This window comes from Anoplopoma fimbria, chromosome 10, assembly GCF_027596085.1.
Source record: "Anoplopoma fimbria isolate UVic2021 breed Golden Eagle Sablefish chromosome 10, Afim_UVic_2022, whole genome shotgun sequence".
Lineage (NCBI taxonomy): Eukaryota > Metazoa > Chordata > Actinopteri > Perciformes > Anoplopomatidae > Anoplopoma > Anoplopoma fimbria.
Window position 1 is genome coordinate 22,485,849 of NC_072458.1, and position 25,189 is coordinate 22,511,037.

At 37.6% G+C, this 25,189-nt stretch overlaps 1 protein-coding gene across 1 annotated transcript in view; it reads left to right on the top strand.

Annotated features, from left to right (window-relative positions):
* Window positions 1–1,828: 1,828 nt before the first annotated feature.
* Window positions 1,829–25,189, top strand: part of tmem65 (transmembrane protein 65) — a 28,454-nt gene continuing 5,093 nt past the window's right edge. The window contains exons 1-5 of the mRNA XM_054605624.1: window positions 1,829–2,146; window positions 19,989–20,033; window positions 20,831–20,898; window positions 21,048–21,102; window positions 24,946–24,988. Of these exons, the coding sequence (XP_054461599.1) occupies window positions 1,933–2,146; window positions 19,989–20,033; window positions 20,831–20,898; window positions 21,048–21,102; window positions 24,946–24,988 (425 nt within the window). The 5' untranslated portion in view covers window positions 1,829–1,932. The remainder of the gene's footprint in view (window positions 2,147–19,988; window positions 20,034–20,830; window positions 20,899–21,047; window positions 21,103–24,945; window positions 24,989–25,189) is intronic.

Below are 25,189 nucleotides of genomic sequence, written 5' to 3' on the forward strand. Positions count from 1 at the left end.
AGACAAAAAAGAAAAAAGAAAGAATGTACATAATAAGGTATTATTATACATATTTGAATAATGTATATAATTAGTCTACGTTATTATAAGGTATATAATTAGTATACCCTATATACATTATAAATAAAGCTATTATTTATAATGTATATAATTATTATACATATTTGAATAATGTATATAATTATTCTACATTATAATAATGTATATAATGATTATATATAACATTAATATAGCCTATATACAGTATAAATAAAGCTATAATTTATAGTATTTATAATTATTCTACGTTATAATAATGTAGAATAATTTAATACATTATAATTCATATTTTAATTATAATATATTAAATATAATAACTATATTTATATATATAATGACATAAATAAAGCTATTATTTATAATGTATATAATGTATATAATTATTCTACATTATAATAATGTAGAATAATTAAATGCATTATAATGAATATTCTAATTATAATATATTAAATATAATAGCTACATTTATATATATAATTATATAAATAAAGCTATTATTCATAATATTTATAATTATTCTACATTATAATAATGTATATAATGATTATATATAACATTATTATACCCTATAATAAACCATTATAATAATGTAGAATAATTTAATACATTATAATTAATATTTGAATTATCATATATTAAATATAATAGCGACATTTATATACATATAATTATATAAATAAAGCTATTATTTATAATGTATATAATTAAATACATTATAGTTAATATTTTAATTATCATATATTAAATATAACAGCTACATTTATATACATATAATTATATAAATAAAGCTATTATTTATAACGCTGACATGTTTTGCGAGTGGCTTTAATATGAAAGGATTGACCGGAAGCACCTCCTCTTATTCTGAAAGTCCCCGCCGGAAATCCGTTTTTTCTTGATTCCGGTCGACTTAAATAAAGCTATTATATATAATGTATATAATTATTATACATTATAATAATGTAGAATAATTAAATACATTATAATTAATATTTTAATTATAATATATTAAATATAACAGCTACATTTTTATATATATAATTATATAAATAAAGCTATTATATTTAATATATTATAATTAAAATACATTATAATAATGTCTATAATGATTATATATAACATTATTATACCATATATACATAATAAATTAAGCTATTATTTATAATGTATATAATTAAATACATTATAATTAATATTTTAATTATAATATATTAAATATAATAACTATATTTATATATATAATTATATAAATAAAGCTATTATTTATAATATTAATAATTATTCTACATTATCATAATGTAGAATAATTTTATACATTATAATTAATACTTTAATTATAATATATTAAATATAACAGCTACATTTATATATATATATATAATTATATAAATAAAGCTATTATTTATAACGTATCTAATTATTATACATTATAATAATGTATAATAATTAAATATAAAATAATTAATATCTTATATAATATATTAAATATAACAGCTACATTTATATACATATAAACATAATAAATAAAGCTATTATTTATAATGTATATAATTATTCTACATTATAATAATGTAGAATAATTTTATACATTATAATTAATATTTTAATTATAATATATTAAATATAATAACTATATTTATACATATAATTATATAAATAAAGCTATTATTTATAACGACATGTTTCGCGAGTGGCTTTTAATATGAAAGGATTAACCGGAAGCCCCTCCTCTTACTCTGAAACCCCCCTCCGGATATCCGGTCGCGTCCCTCTCTCTGTTCGCGGGGTTCGTCTCTGTCTTCTTCCCGCGGAGCCTCCACGAAGAGAAGACATGCAGTGAGCTGCTCCCCGCAGAGTGACGTCACAGACAGGGCTGATCTGATTGGTGCAGCCATGCTCCAGAGGACCCTGCACAGGCTGCTGCTGCTGCCCGGCTCAGGGCGACGTGTCCCCGGCTGCAGGATGGGCACGCACGGGAGGAACGAGCCCAGGGAGCCGCTGAGCTCCTCCAGCGGGGCCAAGGACTTCATCTACCGGCTGCAGGCCACCGAGAGGAGCTGCCTGCTGAAGGAGCTGCAGAGCTTCCAGTCCACAGCCATCGCTCAGGGTGAGAGGGGGTCTGCAACATGCATGTGTCACATGTGCAGGTCTGCAACATGCATGTGTCACATGTGCAGGTCTGCAACATGCATGTGTCACATGTGCAGGTCTGCAACATGCATGTGTCACATGTGCAGGTGTGTCCACTTAAATAATAATAATAATAACTTTATTTGTATAGCACCTTTTAAAAGTAGAGAAACAAACTAAAACTTTATTTAAATCAGGTGTGACCAACATGCATGTGTCAGTTTTGCAGGTGTGTCCACTTGAATATATATAATAATAATAATAATAATAATAATAATAATAATAATAATAATAATAATAACTTTATTTGTATAGCACCTTTAAAAGTAGAGAAACAAATACAATAAGTGCAACAAACTAATATGAATACTTTAATTAAATCAGGTGTGGCCACTTGAATAATGAATAATATATAATAATAATATTAACTTTATTTGTATAGCACCTTTAAAAGTAGAGAAACAAACTAATATGAATACTTTATTTAAATCAGGTGTGACCAACATGCATGTGTCAGATGTGCAGGTGTGACCACTTGATAATAATAATAATAATAATAATAATAATAATATTAACTTTATTTATATAGCACCTTTTTAAAAGGACATAAACAAACTAATACTTTATTTAAATCAGGTGTGGACACGTGCATGTGTCATATGTGCAGGTGTGTCCACTTAAATAATATTAATAACTTTATTTGTATAGCACCTTTAAAAGTAGAGAAACAAACTAAAACAATAAGTGCAACAAACTAATATGAATACTTTAATTAAATCAGGTCATAGTTTGTGGTCAAATGCATGTGTCAGATGTGCAGGTGTGACCACTTGAATAATAAATAATAATAACTTTATTTATATAGCACCTTTAAAAGTAGAGAAACAAACTAAAACGAATACTTTAATTAAATCAGGTCATAGTTATTATATTTGTGGTCAAATGCATGTGTCAGATTTGCAGGTGTGTCCACTTAAATAATAATATTAATAACGTTATTTGTATGACTGAATATATATATATATATATATATATATATATTCAGTCTATTAGTGTCCTTCAGAGTCAACCAAATATCCGGGCTAACGGTGACACCTTTACTGTAACAAACTTTGTGTCAGGTTGTGCTCCAAACCTGGCATAAAACTTGTGCTTTCCACTTCTTTTTAATTCTGCATATTGCTTATGATGTCCTGCAACAATGGCCGATGCAGTAAGTAAAAACAATACCATCTATATCTAAAAAATGTCCAATATACAATTGAGATATTGTGTTTTATTTCAAGTGGTTTGTCTTTGTTGGATCCAAATGAAAAAGTGTTTTACTGTCTCTGGCAGCCAGACTTTGGCTACGACTATTGTTGCATTTAGTAGGTAGTTTACATGAACAATTTCCCCTTTTTATATATTTTTTATAGTTCAACAACTGTATAGCATTAGCGGCTTTATGTGGATACAGGATCCCAACTGGGACGTTGAACTGAACAGTATCCTTAAGAGGATCAGTATTGATCCTTTTTTTTTCCCAGCACAGTTTAAACTCCCTCTGTCTTTGAAATGCTGCATCAGTGGTGTGAAAACGCTTGATCACATCCTGTTACTGCAGAGTGACTGGTGGTGTTCAGCACCTACAAACCCCTACTGAAGTATGATCATTGTGTGCTTGTTAAGTTCTACTGATTCCACCTTTTTAAATAATATATAATGAATACAGACACATTAGCACCTCATTGTAAACTGGGTGTGTACAACCAGTGGGTGTGAACCGGCAGGAGAGTGTGTGTGAGTGTATGATTCCTATGGTGAGTCACCGGAGGGTATTATCTGTTTGGTTTTGGTTCATGTTGAGGCATTTCTTGTTCCCTTTTCAAGCAGAGTGACTCATCTTAGGACGGAAATAGTAAAATCAGCTGCTGAACAAGAAGTCCAAATGTCTGAGTAGTGAGTAATGTCTTTCTTGTGACGGAGATCTCGTGCCTGACAAAATACAGATTCAACTAGAGAGGCGCTCTCAGTAGAGTGTAGATTCCCACTAGGTGTGTCTGCAACAACCACTGCTGTATTGTGTGATTGAATGAATAAAACCCAGCATCTAGACACCAATAAGCTGTAAGACGTCGTCAAACACACTTCATTCAAACTCCAAACCAAGCCATGAAAAATGTAGGCAATCTGCTTAAAGTCGGCGTTTAAGACATTTCATACAATCTTTCCAAAAACATAATTAAACTCACAAAGCTGTCGGCGATGTACTCAGCAGTGTTTGAAACCGTAGTTCAGTTAGCTGTTAGCTTTTAGCCAAAACACACCGTCCCACATACTAAAAGAGAGCAAACTTATTTCCCCATTGACATACAGTCTATGGTTCCTTTACAGTGTCTGGGGTTCGGTGATGCACTCAGCTGTGTTATGGCTACCAGCCGGGGACAAGCAATAAGTCAATATAAAACTATAAAACGGGCAATAAAAGTTGACCGCAACCACGAGAGGTCCTTGAGCATCGAACGCAACTGGCAACACGAAATATTCTGCGGTTTGCTGCCGCGGACAGACAAGGAGGTCCACACTCACTCACGGAGGCTTGCACACTGACCGATCGCATGAAAAGATAATCCAGATCCTCTATGCAAATCTCTTCATTTGTGTAAAGGGGCTCAACATTCTGGATAAAATCTTCATATTTGGATTTGAAATACGTAAGATAGAAGAAACCTGTTGATGTCACTTTAACCTGACGTACTTCATAACGTGGAGCACCTGTAGTCGGCTCACCAGGTAGCGTTTACTGTCCTCCTCGTCTCTGAAGCATTCCACTGTTCTCTCTTCTTGTTCATTGCAGCCAGATAACGCTGAAATCGTAAAACGCTGACACACTGATGAAATTTAGAAGAGCGTTAATCGCCTTCAGACTCACAAACTTATTCTCATTAGCACCTCGAACCCCTTTCAGGAGTGTAAGATGATGTGTTAGCTGATTTTTAGGAAATTGTTGGCGTTTTTTCCTGGCTGCTTATCTATCTGCCAGCATATAGTTCACCTTTAAATACACTGAGAGGGATAAGGGAAGGTATTTGCTGCATTGCATAACCTGTAGTTTCAAGCAAAAATGAAGAAAGAAAAAAAACCTGCCTGAGACCCAGCTTTGTATCCACACCCAGTGGTTGGCAAACATTTCTATAGACAGACTGTTGTGTAAGATTTCATGTAGGAATGTGTCTCCAACAGTTTCTGCACAGCGATGGAAGATTTTAAAGAGTATGGAAGCCTGATTGATTGATTCATTAAACATCTTTGATTATTAAAAAACAAGTATCTTCTCAAAACAGAAACGTTCCCCATAAATAATCTGTTGTGAGGACTCAGATCTGTTGATAATAATAATAATAATCCTACTGAGTGTCCATTCTTTGAGCCCTCGGACAGTTTTAAAGGTCACAAAAATGTTTCTTTTTATTTTTTTTAATCTGTAAAAAGTGTTGTCAGCTTTGCAGCAGAGAGCTTTGAGCTCCTCCTGAGAGAGTCTGACCCAAACAACTCATTTCCCCTCTGTATTCACGGGATGAATCGCAGCTTCATTTATTATCCTCATTATCTTCATACACTCTCATGATCCCTGAACAGTACAGGACAACTAAAATGAAAGAGGCAGATTTATAGTTCTATTAATGACATTTTGTTTTTGTTGCTTTACTTTTACAGCCCAAAACTATCTTAAATGTGCAATTTCAACACTGTAAAGATATTCTCATTTGGTACCGAGAACATGCAAAAACATTGATAAAATATTAATTAGCATGTGTCATTTTTATTTGGAATGACATTTGAGAGGTCGTTGGTTTTGTGTCTCTTTAGGACCTCTGATTTCTAAAGTATATAAAAATGAAATTGTGAAATCCTCATATAAAAATAGTGCCGTTTGTGACAGTCGCGTCTTTATAGTTTAAGAAATTCTAATGGTGCATTTAGTCAATTTAAAAGTCAACCCGACTAAATTTACTGTGAACTTCATCAGCTCATGCCACCACCTTCTCCGATTTCCTGCCGTGACCTGATTTTTCACAGTAAATTGGTTTCAACTGTGTAAAAGTAAGGAGGTCATATTTATGTGTGAGCTCACAGTATTTGCTGTAGACCCGTATTTCTAAGTGGGACAGTGCAGAGTCGGTCACCAAAGCAGCGCCTCTCTTTCCGCCATATTAATTAGAGCACCCAGTGCAGATATGACTGTGAAAGTCCTCTTTAATAAGCAACTGTGTTCAGCTCAGAGTCACTTTACTTTTACTACTAATGAGCTAAATGCAACGGAAGAAACACTTCCAGTGATCCGGTCTGACAGCGGGCTGAGCTTTAGGCTCATTAAAACACTTCATCTACATTTCAAACATTTAGCCGACGCTCTTAACAGAGGCTCACACTGAATGTAAGAGTAGAGAATGGTACATTTAGCTGAGAGTGTTTGACATTTTGTGGAGGCCCTTCTCACAGCAGGTATAGGTGTTGGTTTCCGTTAATGATGTGACGCTGTTTCAGTCAGTGTTTCACTGGCATGGCGACATTCCTAAATGTTATGGGGTCACTGGTTTTGTGAGAAAGTGCAGTACAAACCTGCTGAAGGCATGTCTGAGGTAGTTTAGAAACAGTGTCTCTATTACATCATATTCCCACTGTTTTTTTTTATTGTTAAATTCCCCTTCAAATGTAAGAAATCCATATCAATTGTATTTAAGTGTTTATGTGAAAAAATATTTGATTTTAATGAACGTCGCAAATAGGATTGTTTTGGACTAAAGTCATTCCTAGTCGACTAACACTCTGTTTCTGTTGACTTATCAATCAGTTCATCTTGCAAAGAATCATTCAAAACTTGGAAATAACTAATTTAATTGGCTAAACTGAACTTAACTGAGAAGTTTGGTTTCAACAACATCAAGAAGTACTACCCTGAGCCTTCCTCGTAGCATTTATTGCATTCGTATTCGTTTACTGCACTTATCCTATTCGTAGTAGTTTGTAGCACTTATTGTATTCGTATTAGTCTGTTGCAATTATTGTTTTCGTAGTAATCTGCCTCTGCACTATACTTTTGCTCTGGTTTATGCTTTAAGATGCTTGTTTAAGAAAGGAGATGCACTTATGACTTCTGGTGACTAGTAGTTCTCTTGAATACCTATGTTGAATACACTTCCTGTAAGTCGCTTTGGATAAAAGCGTCTGCTAAATGACTGTAATGTAATGTAACAACAACAACACATTGAGAGTTTGTCCTCAGACGTCCTCCGGGTCTGGAGTATTGAGTGGTAACAGTTTGTTTAGTGTTTTGTCTGAAATGTCACACTGTTCATACGCTGATCTCACTCATGATGCTCCAGAGATCAGCTCACTTTTCATAGAAATGATTTTTCTATTGATGTTGTCATAGTGAAGAGGGAAGTAGAAAAAAATCATCATCATTCATTCGTTCATCCTCTCTTCTCTTGGAAAGAACATCTGCATGTGTCTGACAGGAGGACAGATGTGATGTGAAGGTCTCTTGTCGCATGTTATTCAAGCTGCCCAACACAAAGATGAGACTGTTAAGAAGCTGTTTAAACCCTTCAATGCTTTTTAGCAAATGCATCGATATCTCCAGTGTATAGAAATATATCTTAATAACACTTTAGAGTCCTCTGTTGGTTCTTTTAGACCATTTGAGAAAGAAAACATTTAGTCAAGAGTAATATTTTTCTATTTAGCCACTTGGCTGTGATGTGGCTTCTAAGAACAGGAAACTTTGAGGCATTGATGTACGGTATTGAGGAACTATTGGCTGGAACTCTACGTTCTTTGAAGCTGTGATTTGAATTATTTCTTTTTTTAATCGAGATGTCTGAGGCCAGTTGGCAACACAAACCTCTCTGTGCATAACGAACCTCATTAGCTGTCCCTGAATCAGTTGTTCTGTGGAGCTAATTGCACCAACACCCTTCACCATATGAAAAGGGAATGCATATAAATGTAGACGTTTAAATTCAGTATAAACACCACATATACTACTACTGTTATTTCTGTGGTATTGATCCTGTGTAGGGCTGTCCTGAAAGCTTTTTGGGGTCTTCGTAGCATTAGTTAAGATTATTCAGAGGGACCGTTGGGCTGTGTAGCATTACGTAGCATCTAGTGGTGAAGTTTCAGATTGCAACCAACTGAAACTTCATCCGTGTGCCAAGAACTACGGTGATGTCCCTCTTTAGAGCCAGTGTTTGGTTTGTCCTTTCTGGGCTGCCGTAGAAACATTGCAGCCATGTACTTATAAATGGCTCATTCTTGGGTAACAAAAAGACTACAATTCATATTTTCAGGTGCTTACACACGAAAGAAAACATACTTATTAATATTATATTCCATTTCTGCCAATAAATCCCTTCTAAATGCTGCATGCGGTTCCTTTTATGTTATCAGATATTTTGTGTTGCAGATATTTTTGCAACTCTCTGCAAAGTCCAGCAGGCAGAGTGGAATGATGCCACACTCTTGTAGATCAATAACCTAAATCAGGCTGTTTGTCATGATTAGTTTAATCACCAGACTGAAACGTCAGCATTGGCTTCTGAAATTGAAAAATGTGGCCTTCCAGATATTCAATTCTTGAACTCAGCATTTGAGTGAAGCAGCTGAACAGGATCTGTGCCTCTACATATTGTTTGGGTTACTGATTTATAGCCAACGCTTAATGGTTATATAGACACTGTGTAGAGTCTGGGATTTATAGTATTTTATTGAATCTAAAAAGTTTAAGCTTTTAAACATTTTGCAGTAAACAAAAGTTGCAAATATAAACTCACAGATTTCAGTTCATCAGCTGAGAAGGCAGAAGCTTTTTGAGTTGAGCCTGATAAATGTTGACAGTCTGAAAGTGAGCCGAGCAGCAGAATATATAAAATGTTGGTTTACTTACTCACAAGACACTAAGTCCAAATCCTGATGGTCCTGATTCAGAATATCAAGCTAAAAACATTGAATATTCTTGATGTTGACTTGATGCAATCTGCTGGTTACTTTCTTTAAAGAAGACTCTGTTGATCTTGTTGAACGAGAAAAACCCAGAGTCCAGTCCAAAGATTACAGAGGAAGGCTTGCAGAGAACAAATTAACCAAAACTCAGATTAAATCTTTATTTTCGCTTTTAAAAACTGATCAGTAAGTTACACAAAAATAACCTGCTGCAGGAAACGTTTGCACCTTTTTTTTACGGCCAAAAACAACGATCGATGCCGACTGGAAATGAGAATTCTGCAACCATGAATGATTTCTAAAATGCTCTTTGATAATAAAAAGAAAAAGAAAGCCCAGCCCTGGAGGTGTTGTTTTTAAAAACTATAATTAGCGGATGAACTGAAGGTTTGAAGAACCAGTTGCTCATTAAAGGGCTCAGCGTGACTAAACAATGGGCAGATGGTGCCTCTTGCAAACAAAGCAAACTCATCTGAAATGCCAAATTATAATGAGAATAGACTTAATTATTATTTCAATTGAAGATGTTCTGCCTCAACATTTCAACATCTTGTTTTATGTTATTCAGAGCACACTAAAGAATCAAAGGACGGGACGTTGCGAGGAGACATTTACATCCTGTTACTACGGTTCTGCTGTTCATAATGAATGTCTGTGGAGCAGATCACTCACCTGCATACGTCACTAAAGCTTATAATTAACCACTTGCACTGAGCTCTCGACACTCCCAGTGAAGCAGCAGGTAGTTCAGACTGACGTGGGGTTAAACTTTAGCTGTTGAACTCTGCACTTCAACCTTTTTATCTTTTAGACAAGGTGTCTCTCCGGCTTTCACAAGTGCTGTAGCCGGAGCAACAACTCATACAGGACCTTTGTTTTACTACAGCAATGAAACTGTTACATAAAGAACTTCTGGGACCAGAATCTGTTTTATATTTTTCTCTTCTTTACAGTTCAGAATGAGTCCTAAAACCAGGAAATGAGTCAGCAGGTTAGCATTTCTGGTTCCGCTTTGAATATGGTTTTGGTTACATGCCTCAAATAAGGTCTGTGGTTAACTAAAGCTTAATAGATTTTAACATTTGGTTCTACGATATAAAATAGGTCAGTGAATTTAGAAGCTTTTGCGTGTCTTAAAAAGTATCTAAATGAGTCAAATAAACGTCTTCACTAGAACGCTGGTCCTTCTTTAGCTTAGCTGGAGATGTGAGGTCATGTGACCGTGGTGTAGTTCCTTTATAGCCTAACGTTAGCTTTATACTTCTGCCAATTGTATTAATGCTTCAAAAAACAAAAAAGGTGGTGTTCATTTGGGAATATTATCTTGATGAACAAAACCTGTAAGTATCATAAATGTTTGGAATAATCCAAATCAAATGGAAGGATCCTATTGGCTTTTTGTCAAGGGAACAAGTCCTGGTTGGACTACAAAAATACATCATATCTTCAGCACTCTATAGAAAAGAAACTTACATTTAAATGTTCAAAGTGTGTATAGTTGCGTATTTACAGGGTAGGTATTCCCTACAACAATAGGATATATATATATAATAGTTTACTCTACATATTCTGCTGGAACACTTCCTCCCATAACATCAACTCTAACTGCCTAACTTGTTAAATTCAAAAGTTATAAAGGACCCAAAACTAAACTGAGGGTGCAGGTCTGTAGTTTAGACCAACACTAAACTGATGAGCTTTTCATTTGACATCATAAGACACAAAATAACTATCCTCTTGGCTCCTGTGCAGATATAATAATCATTATGTGAGCTGGATATTCTGTGTTTCAGGTAGAAAAAGATTAAGAGGTTGTCTTCTGTATTCATCTTTGGATCAAGTGCTGGCGAGGGTTTGCCTTTTTCATTTCAGGTCTGATGTGCGTGTCTTTGCAGAGAACATTCCGCTCCTGTGACAATAATAGACGCCTGGAATTAATTCAGATAAATGGAGCAAATCTACGGGGAATTCATTAGTGGGAATGGTGCTTTTCCCTTTGTTTGCATATGCATCCTGTCGAGGGCTGCATTTCAGATAGGAGTTAGGAACTGGATGAAGTACACGGTGATTGACAGCTCAGTATTATCAACAAAGAACGGGAGGCTTCTAATAGATGAGAATACGAGGATTAAAACGCTGTATAGCTGGAAGGAGAGAGCTAAACGTAATGACATTCAGTTGGGGGTTCAATAGGTGATGGATGGTGATGAAATGGTTTCAAACCCCCGACCGTGGAGCACTTTTTATTGCCGCATTCATCTCATTGTCCGTGCACTGACAGCGTAGAGGATGAGGCAGATGGTTATCATGCATTTTAAAAACATAGTAAATCTTTCTGCCTCACACAGAGAAGTGTTTGCTTTCAGTCATCCACTCGGTACGCTCCCTGCTGTGTGCCATCACACCTCAGGAACTCGTCCAATCTCATGGCGCGTTCTCAATCTGTTGAAGAGGTGGTCTTGAGGCGCCCAGCGGCACTCTGGGAAGTTGGAGTGAGATTAAAGGAGCGATGCTGATTTGATTGACACATAAATGAGACCTTCACGCCAGAAGTTGAGCTGCCTTGTTAAATCAGGTCGATGGCGGCGTATCATCGGTTTTTTTCTTCCAGAAAGTGCTGCGTCATGCAGGGAGATCGACATCTCCCCTCGTCTCAGAGCTGACTGTTAAATACGAACAGGTGAAGAGGGAGGTTGGGATGGAGGGCGAAGAAAGAAAGGAAGAAAGAAAGGAAGAAAGAAAGAGAGCGCACTGCTGCAAAACCAAACTCAGTACTTTGAAAAGAGAAATTGGAGCGTGACTTTCCCATATTTTGGTGTTTGCATTTTGTTTCATTGATGGCAGCCTCACTGTTTTCTGTTTGCTCTCTTTGCACCATGTCAACCATGTAGTTTCTGCTAATGCTAACTAGAGTTTGGTCGACCTCCAACCTTAACCTGGTTTGATTTTATGCAAACTGGTTTAACTTTCATTATGACACCTAATGTCAAATTCAAAAGTGGCCCACATCAGCAACCTGTGCCGACAGCGTCACAGGAGCTAAATCCAACTTGTGTTGCATCAGTTATAAGAAATAATTTGATTTCATTACAGGTTGTTGGGGGGGGATGCCCACATTGTGTTTGTTTACTAGAAAGTTAGTGTTTTTTTTGGGATGAGTAGATGAGACAAGGCAGAGTTCCTCTTGGTAAAGAACCTATGCCAATGTGACATCATTTTGGATTTGAAACCGAGCAAAGACGTGAGCCGAAAAGCACTTAATTAGTGTCTACAGGAAGCCGGCTGAAGGCCTTTACACTTTAAGTCCCTATGCTTTGACTGCGTTGTTTTTTTGAATCAGTCAGAATACACACTGTAAGGTTTCTGTTCGCTTGCTCTTGATTGTCAACTGCAAATTTCTTGAGAAATAGAAGATTCTTTTATAAGATACTTGTGGAAATCAAATTTTAGCCTTTTTTTTTTATACATTTCAAGTTGTGCTTGAAGGGAATCCTGTAGTGTCTGTGTGTCTATTGTGATCAGACAGACGGTGAAACCTGTTTAACCAGCTTTTTCACTCTAGGAGCAAAGTAAAAAGCAGCTGAGAAAGCAGTCGAGTGGTTATTGAAAACGTTTCAATTCACAATTGATGCGTCATCTGATCGGCCTTTCTTTGGAGCACCCTCGTTTTATAGCTTTGTATTGGAAAACACCTTGATTCATGCACAGATTTGTTTGCCTCTTACGTTAGCCTGCTAGCCTGTGATTCCTCTGAGTCGTCTCAAAGGAAGTCTGCCCGAGGTATCTGCCTTTTGTGTTTGACGCCAAAAACCCAAATGTGAATGCCTGTCACATTTTAGTCTCCAGATTAAACTCCTGGCAGCAACTCGACTCCGTGTACTTCTGTTGTTTTGTGCACTCGGCACATTCCTGCTGTCCTCCAGTAACTCAGCAGAGCTGCACTGTCTTTTGTGTTCCAGGTCTTACAAAGAAAGGGTTGAAGTAGGAAAAAATAACCTGCAGTGGCACAAATGATGTATTTTACAAGTTTGAGACAAACTGCAGTTTGTGTCAGCAGCTCTTCACATATTCAGGGATGTAAAAAAACGATAAATATAGGTGTTAACTTGCACCAAATTGTAGATTCAAACCATTTTTTATCTTTCATTTATGCTCTCCATAAATGTTTTTTAAATAAGTGTGCAAGAATGAATGTGCATGTCTGTTCACTTCAAACGAAAACAGCACTTCTTTATGTTTAGTTGTATGTTTGTAAAGTTAGGGATCTACGATATCACAGCTCAGAGGTTTTTTATTAATATTAATAAGGTTTTTACAACTCTGTAAAGTTAACACAGTGATGCTAATTTGATTTAGTCCCAAAGATCACCAGGTAAACTGATGATATACGGCATTAACGCTGCACTATAACCTTCTTAAGGAATGCAGGCTTGCCCTTGTTTGACCGTCCGATGCTGCATCTTGCCAGAAGTTTGTTCCTGCAGCCCCTCACAGGAGAACTAACATCAATGAAATGAATCTGCATTTTGTGACACAGCGCTTTTGTAGCTTTAAACTTAGCCTGAAAGAGAGAGAGAGACAGACAGAGAGACAGAGAGGGAGATAAATTAATAATTGATCATATTTGTAGTGCAACACACTGCAATATGAGCTAGAAGCTGTTCTGGCAGCAACGCAAGCAGAAGGAATTCTAACCAACAGCAACTACATTTATGATGCAACCAGTATCATAATAGTATATATTAAATAAATCATAGTTATACAAGTACATGAACAACTTCTACATAATATTGCCAAAGTATGTGGAAACCCCCAAAAACAATGAAGACTACTGTTTCTTTTAAACTTTGTTGCATCTATTTGTCCCGTAGAAGTAGAATATGAGCAGTGAATCAAAATAGCAGGAGGGTCAGAGCGGCGGCCATGTTTATGTGTACCGTTGTCATGGTAGGTAGACCCAACAACCCCAACCCATCCATCCGCTCTCTCTCTTCCCCGGCAAGACCCAACAGACGTGTGTTGGTTGTCGCCATAACGACAAAACAACAATCGCCATTTTACTTTTGCACTAGTCAACAGAACTAATCTATGTCAGCTCTACTCCTTTTTTTCTATTCCCATGGTTCCTCCCTTCCCTGTTTTCATCATGACAAAGCCCCAGAGAACAGAGGAAGCTCCATGGAGAAATGGTTTGACCTGACCTCAACCCCATCTAACAGCTTTCCGATGAACCGCTGACTGTGAGCCATTATCTCCTGGCTGAACTGTAAAATATGAATAGAAAACTTGACCCTGGAATAGTTTTAATAGGCTGTTATATCAGCGAATGAATGTCAACGGTATTGGAATGATCAGCAACCATATGAAATACTTTTGTCCTCTTACCTTTGGCCATGTAATGTATTTTTTATTTGATTGCATGTGGCATTTTGGTAGAAATGAGTGAAAAAGAGTTTGTTTCCCAATTGTCAAAAAGATTCCACAACAGAAAGTCTCTCCTCCGTTTCACAAATGTCTTTTCCCCTCCACATCGTCCGTCACAATGATGACTTGCATTCATTCAGAGCACACAGCTCAGCTCGGGTTCAGATTTGTTCACGCTGAGTAATAGTTCAGCGTCGACATTCATCACCCCGGAGAACCCGACGTCTGGAGGTCTGATGAGTGGAGTTTGCATGAAACCTAATTCGAAGACAGTGATGGTGATATTCAGAGCTGAGGGTGCCGACAGTGACACAGTTTGGCCTCCAGAGCTTTTTGATTATAAAGAAGCGTCCATGTGGTGGATGGAGATGGTGGTCGGCGTTATTTTCCCTTCCTGCTGTGTGTGTTGCCCTGATACTCGATGGGACAGTCTGTCTTCTGCCATTCTCTTCAATTAAAGCATAAACAGCTGTTTACATGCTATAATGATGGTGAATCATAACTTATTGGAAGCTTTGCTTGATAGGCGGGAAGCAAAGGGATTTATAGAGAATTAATGGGACATTTGAAAGTCATTTTCAGCTGATTGTTCATGGATCCAGGTTTAAGTTTCTTCAATTTTTGGATTTTAGGAATAAGTGTATTTGAGGATGCAGTAAACCTGGACTGAGCGCCACAATCACGCACCGCTTCTTCAAAAAGTTGATTCTATTTCAACAAAGATAACCAACAAAATGATTTAAGTCGTTTTCTGTTTTCACTTCATTATTCAGTCTGACGTTTGTTGGCGTTTGTCGTTGGCCCTCAGCTCATCATCAGTGGCTGGTTATGTGGTAATGTACTGATTTCAGTCGACACAGAAGTTTCAGAAGTTAACAATTGTTATAACATAGTTACAGAGTTGATATTTGGCTCTTGCACAGAAATGTGATATCTGCATTCTTAAAGGATAAGTCTGCTGATAAATCAGTGGGTTTTTTTTATGCATTTAACCTTATTTTCCTTTATATATTTGGGTCCTATATTTAGTGGAAACCAATGGACTGAGGGCAACACTGTGACAGTTGTCACTTCCAACTCTCTGAACTTTTCAAGGCCGAGGATCCACCTACGACCCAAACCAACGCAAGAACACAAAAGATGTTCCAAAATGTCAAAATAAATGTCATGTTTCCCACATTTGAATTTAATTCGGGCTCAAATCTTCTAGTGCTTCGGTAATAAATTAGGACAGATGCTCTCAAAGTGCTGTTTTTAGTATCACAGGAACGGTGTGATGGGAGAATGCAAATTAGTTTCACGATAAAATAAAAATCCCTGAGATATCATCATCTTTAGTGATGATTTATTGGAGGATATTCTCTTATAATTGCATGCAAAGCCTCAAACGCTGAACTGTTGTTGGCGTGCGTTTTTCTCCAGGTGTGCAGTTCCAGTCTGGCAGCAGACGGATAATACAGCATCTGCTGATGTCTCATTATATTTCTATAAACACACACAGCGTGAGCTTATGTTTGAGTTAATCACACACTGACATATGAACTGTGTTAGACTCACGCTGCTGTCATTATGGACTTTATGAAATATTCTGCAGCTACAACTCGTTTGCTTTTACTCATCTGACTCCAGATCTGCTTCCCTTGGCAGGTTGTGCAGTGATATTCATTTGTGCGAGCCTCAGTCAGACCTATTTCTGGACACTTTTTCTCCCAGGAGTCCCAGTGTTTGTACTCACACTGCAGTCATTAGGAAGCCAGAATCACAAAGGGTGAATCTGGGTTACTCCCACCGTGTGGCCTGATATATTTTCAGCAGCGCATTTGAAATTAATAGTCATCTTTCGACAAGATGGTAAAGTCAACAGCCACTCCAGAGGCCCTGTGAGGCCGAGACGCTCAGTAAACACCTGAGAATAAAACATCTGGATGGATGAAAGATGGAAACACAGGTTTGCTTTTAGAGCCTAATAATTATTTGAGTGTGGCACCAGAGGAAATGTTTATCCAGACTCCATTATAGGACACTTGTTTTACTTGATTTCAGTTGACTTTGTTTACATGCACCAAATATTTCACTTTTTGCCATTATCTCGAAAAAGACGATATTCCTAAAAAACATGTTTAATAAAAATGAATATTCCACTTATATTCTCGTTTAAATGTAGCCATGCATATTCCAAACTATGTAAACCGACCCCATGTCGGATCCTCACCACCGGTTCCAGTGCTGCTTTGGGACATTTTGCTTCTTTGCATCAAAATGTGTTTTTCCTCAGTGGTGGAGGACTTGTTGGACAGTGTGAACTCAGCCTCCCTCTTTCATTCCTTCAAACACCTTCTTTAAAAGGACGGTGTTGAGATGTTTGTTCATATATTCAAAAAACAGTTGATATCCAAGTTCCTTCATGATGTTTAAAAGTAAGTTTGTTTGTCTTTCCGACCACAAATGTTGCCTTTTCTTTTGGGCGTCTTTTCTGTTGAACCCGCAGAGTCGTAAACAGGAAGTAGGCCGTGTGTCGCCATAAAAACCTCTATTGAGACTCAAAATCTGAATGCGCTGTATACGTGTCCAAAGAATGCTCCAAAAACCTGAATAACACCAACATATCCCACATGTTTTCATCTGAAAATGCTCCATTCAGAATTAGACCTACTTTTCCCAAATTATAGGCCACTAAGAAAAACTGCGTAGCATCAGGTGAGTTTGCATTTTCAACATCCTTCCTGTAAAAGAATTGCTGAATATTGAAGCATGATTATGCAGCAGACCACAGTCCTGTGGCTTTAAAAAATGAATGAAGAGTAAATTTGTATTACTTGAAAGTTCCCTAACACCCGCCGGTGTCACTTCCTGGATGAATGTTGTTGCTAAGCGATGCTGCTCCCTGAATGGAACGGAATTTGTTGCCTGGTAACTTCAGCTTATTGAGCGTTTTATCAGGAAGATGAAGGAAGCATCAAGATCCTCCGTGTGACTAGAAGGACGCCAGTCTCTCTGAGAGTCGGCTGTGAGCAGAGAGACCAGACTTTGGTAAAAAGGGATTGACGGAGACGGCGCCTAGTTTTTAAGCTTTAGATCGAAGGTTTGTCCTTTGTTAGGGTGCAAGGATTGGTCAATAATTAATGGAGCAACAATTCCAAACCCTTGATTTCTCCAGGTTCAATCATGTGTTGCTCTTCTTGGTCTTGGATTATAGTAAATTCAAATTTCTGAGATTTGAACCATGGCCCGGGCAAAACAAACCATTTGAGCGGCTTCAAAGTTATTTATTTTTTACTTGAGATAAAATAAGATAAAATAATCCTTTATTAGTCCCGCAGCGGAGACATTTACAGGATTACAGCAGCATAGAGAGAAAAAACAAGTATTATAAGTAATATTACAGGAAAGAATATAAAGAAATCCACAATAACTAAAAATATTATATATACAGACAGATTTTTTTGTGTTTTGTGCAGTTGGATAAGAAACTACATTACTTTTTACAATAAACACTTGAAATGAGGAAAACCTTGCAAAATGACATGGCAGTATAAAACATGTAAACCAAACTTTGGCGTTATATTTCTACCTCTTACTCCTTTTCCCGGTTGGGCAAGTTTGTCTGAAATCTACTTGCCTTAAGCTAATTATTACTTGCTTCTTGTGGTATATATTGACCACAATTTCAGTTAAAACAAAACCTTTCAGTTACCAATGAAGCTAAAAAATGTTCCTTTTTAGAATGGTCACTATTTCATCAAATGTTTTTTCTTTTGGCTTTTTCCGGTTTGCGCCAGATTTCTTTTAAAAGCCCATAAGTAGCTGCACTCATTATATTGAGCAGCTGTGTCATTATATTCTTCCAAACAGGGCCGTCGTCCTCACTCGTAGTGACATCGAGTGTCTCTCCTTCCTGCAAGGAAACGTACAGTTTAATCCAGAGGAAGCTTGTTCACTTTATTTGGCCATAATACCTTCAGAGTGCATGTGTGCTACAAAACCAGAACTGTGTTCACCAAGGTCCAAAAAACATTAGAACAACCATCTAACAATGTTGTGGTCAATATACCACACTTCTATACGTACTTATTAACGGTTGTCAAATAACAAAACACTCATGTTTAATCTCCAGGTCCAATGAGTCAGTATTTGGAGGATCTTTATACATGTCTGGTACATGAAGTCGTAAAAGGAACAGGTGCTTTTCATGTGATCAGTAAAAAGCAGGAGATATTCCCGTCTCGTTGGGAGGAGCCTTGAAGTCCTGCATCCTGAAATAGACCCTGACCTTTCACCACGGCTGGTCAGTCGGAGAGGGTGACTCTGTCCACGGTGCTGCTGCATCTTTGTTTTGAAAGATGAGACACAAACACACTCCAGTTATTTCTGTGCTGTTGTCTCTGTTGGCAGAAAAGTTGGTGAAACTTGTGCGAGACCAGCACATAAATGCACCGACACACTGGGAGGTGAGAGAGTGGTGGACTCAGCAGATCTACCTGTTCCTGTAGTTGGTCTCTCCATGCCCCAGAATGCACTTTGCTCCAGTGGCCCACCTCTCTAGAGGCAGCTCAGTTTCTCCCCAGGGTGCTCGACACACCCGGCTCCAAGTCCCCAGGTTCTCCTCTGCTCTCTTAGCAATTAAAGTCTGACTGTAGACGGAACCAGGACGTGAAACCACTGGATCCCTTAATGAAATGCAGGCGCATGAACTCCTGCCCTTCATTTCACCCACAACAGAAGTTTTTAATCTTTATTCTTGTTGGCAGTGTGGCGACGACGCTGCTGCAGAGGATCAGAACGTTATTCTGTTATGAATATGTTCAACTTCAAAAAATAAGCCAAATAAGCCGAACTTCTCAAATGCATCAATATTTAAATGTCTCAACACAAAACAGCTTTCTCCAGAACTAATGAAACTAGTCTGAAATCTACAAAATTGTCATTTAAAGAACAAGTCTTATCACAGAAGTAGTAAACAGCTCTACATATCTGACTAAAAATGTTTTGCAACCTGACAGTTTTTGATTCTTTTTGGATCCGCGGAGTAAAAAACGTCAGGAGCAAACTTTCAAGATGTTTGTCCGACAAATAAGATGTCCTCGTTGGCTGAGACACTTCTGTTCTAACTGTTGAAATCTGAAAATGTGTCTTCTGGCATTTAAAAACATTGATTGGCATTATGAGGGCGCCTTAATTAAAGGTCAACAACACATCTGTTCTAATTTTTTATAAACTTAAAATGCATTTTCTTTTCACTTTGGTGTTAAAATGATTAATACGGTGGTGATTTGTTGAACATAAGAGGCGACTGTGATGAGTTTGTGAGGAAACAGTGTCTCCGTGTTGCTGCAGACGCTTGGAGTCAAACCTCAGCAGTTAATGAGCAAACTTCTCATGTGTTTTGATGTTTTTCTTCTTCTCAGAGACTCTGGAGCCTTCGCCGCCGACTGCAGACCAAATCAGATACGGTGAGAGATTAAATCTGACTCAAATCCTCCATATTTTAGAAAGATATAACAGCCTGAAATCCCTCCATCAGTGTTTCTTCGAGGTCAGCAGTTCGGTCTTGAGTGCTGTTTATAACATTTTCCGTTGGTGGTGGAAATCAAAGCTTCTTGTCCAGACTGTAATTAGCCTTGTTGATGTGAAGTCTGAACATCAGAGATGACCTCTGTTCAATAACTGACCTCATGAACAGACTCCACATGATTCTACAGCCGACGTTTTTCTCTGAGAAGAACTCAGAGAAAATGATTTATCGTCTTTCAATAGAATCATATCGTGATGAATTCCATATTTCGAGATATTGCGATACACAATTATATAACAATGAATAACGAGCACAGACTCAAATGTCCCTGGAAAGTATCAAATTCCCACAATAGTGTATGAAAACACACGGTTATTTCATAAAGACGATCCAAGTTTTTCAGTCAAAGTTGACGTTACGACGTTTCCCTGACGTCAAACTTTTAATGCTAAAATATCAGCCGTGTTTTTGTTGCTTCCTCCTGATGCAAATTCAGAAAAGGCACTTCAGGAATTTACTACTGTTTTTGATTTGTTGTTGTATTTTCTTGCATAATAATAACAATAAATGATCACTGATTCCTTGAACATTTTCATATTATCAGAAAAAATACAATATTGTTTTATTTTTATATATATATATATATATTTATATATATATATATATATCTTTTTATATATATATAAATAAATAAATAAAAAAAAATGTAATTCACTTCTTCCTGTTTGTCTGCAGTCTTGTTCCACAACGCCATCCCCTTTGTTGGATTTGGTTTCCTGGATAATGCCATCATGATCGCAGCAGTAAGTGAATTTAATCCAAAGTGATATAGCTGGATTTTACTGGAATTACTCGCCTTGAATGAAAAATGAAAGATCAATATCTCTTCTTTCTCCTTGTGATAACGCTGCGTCTGGATGAATTTCTCACCTCGTTCTCTTCTGTTCTCCAGGGAACACAGATTGAACTCTCTATCGGGGTCACCCTGGGGATCTCCACCATGGCTGGTAGGAACAGAGCACCAGGAAGTCTGAAGTCTGAAGTCAAGTCACAATGAAATCTAAAGTGACTTTATCATTTTTCACTTCATCGATTAGTTGATTTTCTAGGTTAGGACTAGACGTTTCGGTCTTAGTCGACTGAGATTTCTTTAATTGATAAGTTTATTTTAGTAAAACTGAGTTTCTACACAAAGAATCAAACATAAGCACCACTTTAAATCTTGTGTTTACCAGAGATGTGCTCATAAGTTTCTTGCAAATGAGTCAATCATTATGAAGAAAGTGTAAAAAAACAACAAAAAAACCAAACAGAATTTCTCAGAATTTCTTTGGTCGAGGACAGCCATACTTATAACACACGTTTGTCAATAACTTCCCAAAAAATGTACAAGAATTTATCAAGAAACACTGTATGTGTTTCCAATAACATAACAGAGTTTTTTAAGCAATCAGGAGATATATTTGAAAATATCTGCAGGTTTTAGTTAGCGACTTAAAGCATGAATTTGCACAGGTTTAAGAGATTTTTTCACGTTTTGTTCTACTACGTAAAATATATCCGTCAATCCCCCTCTCATGAATTTCAAAGCTTTTATGTGTCCTTAAAAAAGGCATGTGCATTTGTGCACTGAATTGGAATTATCATAAACGTTTGTTTGCCAAAGAGCTCATTTTCTGCAAAAATAAAAAATCCAATGGAAAACTCTTACTGGCTTTTGTTGAGGAAACCAGTGCGATGCTAACTTCCGGGTTTGCCGATGAAAATACGTCATTATTTGTCCAAAAAATGGTATAAACCCCACATTATGATTTATTAAGATCAAATCTATATAAAAATAAAGATATTTCAATGGCCTCACACCACCTCAAATACGTCCTTTATAAAAACTTCTTGTCACCAGTGTTTGTCTAGTAGGGCTGCATTATGGAGAACTTTATTCTGTTCTTTTAAACAATTTTGTCCCCTTTTTAAACAATTAATTGACATTGGTTGTATAGATATGAAAGACCTTCCCAGACTATAGATAGTTAACAGCAAACTCTGGGTTATTCACGTACAGTTAGATCAGTGCCAGTTTTCCTTTTCTACCAATCAACAGAGAAAGTTTGCAGCGTGACACGTTTGAGCTGATTTGCAGACGTCACACCTAATGTGACTCTTGCACATTTGCACATCGTTGCAGCTCTAATGTCTCGTCTACCTCATGACCCCATAAAGTCCTCATAGATGTTTATTGCTTTTCTTCAGGCATGAAGTCACACCGTGTAATGTGAAAGCAATGCCTCCTCTTCCATCAGCCATCGCCTGGAAGACATTTTTATAACTCCTCTAGCTCAGGTGATGCCACCAGTTGTGCAAAGTTGTGCTGAAATATCGTCTTTGAAACTCAGCAGCTCGTCGGGTGTTCCTGATCATCATCACGGCTCGCTGTCATCACGGCTGCTGCTCTGGTCACGGTTATTGGCTCTTTATCACGCTGTGAAAACCATAAAGGCACTGGAGCTAGCCTTCTCCCCCTCTCCTCACCACTAGATTATTCCGTTTCCATGGATACTTGGCTCGAATTTTTCCTCTGCAAAGTGCAAATGGGGATGGGGGGGGGCGTCTGTAGATCAGTAGCTTTTCTCTGAGGTCTTTATCCATCCAGGCGCTGCTTCATGACCTCTCCCAGCTCTTATTGCTTCCTCGCTGTCCGACACAATCAAAGTCAGAGGTGCCGGTGATGTGAAGACCAGATTGTATTTCCAACCTCTCCATCGCCAGAAAGAAAAACTCCGAATGAAGACGACCATCTGGAGTTTTAGTTCCCGCAGGAAACTGTGTACACTCAGCTTCAAGCTCTGTTTGGTTTGGACGCCTCCAGAGATCCGCCGGAGACAAAACACACACATACTTAGCACCTTTACAGTTTTAATAGCCGTGAACAAAGTATGTCTCTACCACTCTTCCAGCGATTCCCCCCCCCGGAGAAATCCACGGCACGGCGTTTATTATTCACAGTCGCCAAGCATGGATGTAACGTGTTAACGGGGGTAGTTATGAAGCTGATTCTGCTGACTGTGAACCCGTGAAGGCAGATGGAGAAAAGAATCCGACTAAAGTGTCTTGGTGGTTTTCTCTTTGATCTGTGAAAACTCCCTCACTCCTTCCCTCGCTCCTGCTGAGGCTCATCTTGTGTTTTCGTCGCTTTGATCTGTTTATCGGACTCCTCTGCTTCACATCTTTTTGAACATAAAGAGATGTATGTGGGACAAATTGGCACTGCAGAGTTTCGGTGTATTGTTCGTTCTGTGTTTGTGTGGGTGACTTTCTTAAGTTTTCCTCGAACCGGAGCACGTTGGAGGGACGACAGCTACTTATTTGTGCTTTAACTTCATCTATTTTGGGACTCTAATCCGTGTTTAAGACGCATTTGCAGAAGACGAGGCGAGGTAGCCCAGACATCTTTCTCCAGCTCTTCCTTTGGGACTCCTGAGGCTCTCCAAGGCCTGATGGGATATGTAACGCCGGGTCTGCCCCGAGGTCTGCTCCCAGTTTAAGTTTCTCTTAAGACCCCTAAAAGAAGGCGTCATGATCAGATGTTTGATCCGCCTCTTCTGGCTCCTGTATAAGACGTCTGAGCTCCTCAAAATATTTCTGAAAGTGGCCGTGTGATTGTAATGAACTAGTTCATACATTGTGTCTGAAGGCAAAAACTTTATAGTCTGGAAAAGTGAGAGGTGAGAAGCGGTTCAATAGAGGGGTGATAACAGTGCAGGCTTTTTTTGACTTACGGTGTCGGTTGATCCTCGCAAAAAGTTCTGAGAACTTCAATCTGTCAGATTAACATCATCCCAGAAAAGGAGTCAACTATCCGAGAGGGAAAATGAAATGGATAGAAAAACGTCAGGAGTTCAGATTCAATCTTATGAAAGTTAGTTATTCTCAAACTCTGATTTACCAAAGAGATGAGTCGAGGGTTCCCACTAGACTGGAAGATCCTTTAAAGTTTCTTTTGGCCCCTAAAACCACTTGCAAATTTCCCCGCTGCGGGAAAAAGTTATCTAAAACTTTTAAAGTTTTAAAATAAAGAGATGACCTTTTTTTGACTACACCTGACATGATATTTAGATGTGCCAATCATGCCAATCATGATTCCTTGAACTTTTGCCTAGACCTTAAGAAGAGACACCCAAAGCAAAAATACTGTTTTTTTTTACCTTCAATAGTATGTCTCCTTTCAGACTGGTGGAAAGAACACATCCAAAATACACATTGAGGTGTTTATTTTACTACTTTGTCAACTTGATCTTGTTTTTCCCTATATTTCCAAAAAAATTACCATTATTTTTATATTTAAACCATGCTGCAACCTCTGATTCTGCCAACAGAAGCCACTGCAGAAAAGTCTTAAAACTTGCATTCTCTCTAGTGACCATCAGGGGGCGACTCCTCTGGTTGTATAGAAGTCTATGAGAAAATGACTCTACTTCTCTCTTGATTTATTCCCTCAGTAAACATTGTAAACATGAGTTTATGGTCTCAATCTCTAGTTTCATGTTCATTTAGTAAACTATGGTAAACATAATGTAAACAACATGGCGACTTCCGTAATCCAAGATGGTGAAGGCGAAATCACCGATCTCAAGACTTCATAAACTTATAAAACAAAAAATAAGTCTTATTTGCAGTCATCTCCTCGGAAGTTTCATGGTGATATCTGTTAGTTAAGTTATTCCCCCTGTTCACCTGGGGGGGTTCTCGACCTAAAAAAAGTCCCTTAAAACCCTTCATTATACATTATGCATCAATTCTGTGTCTCTTTGTGTGCGTTTCATCAAAGTGCTTCCCTCTTTGTGTTTTTGCAGCTGCGGCGTGGGGGAACCTGGTGTCAGACTTGGCAGGTCTCGGGTAAGCAGCTTCAAAAACTTATTATTTAAATTTAGAGGAGTTAAATCTATTAAACAGTTCAAAGTACAGTCGCTGTTTGCTGCATTTCTTTTAATCAAAATATTTTTTTTGTCTCCTTTTGTAGTTTAAAACTTGATTTCATCCTTTCTGTCTCATAATATCTTCTTTGTCTCTCCCAGGCTTCCACACATACTCATACTT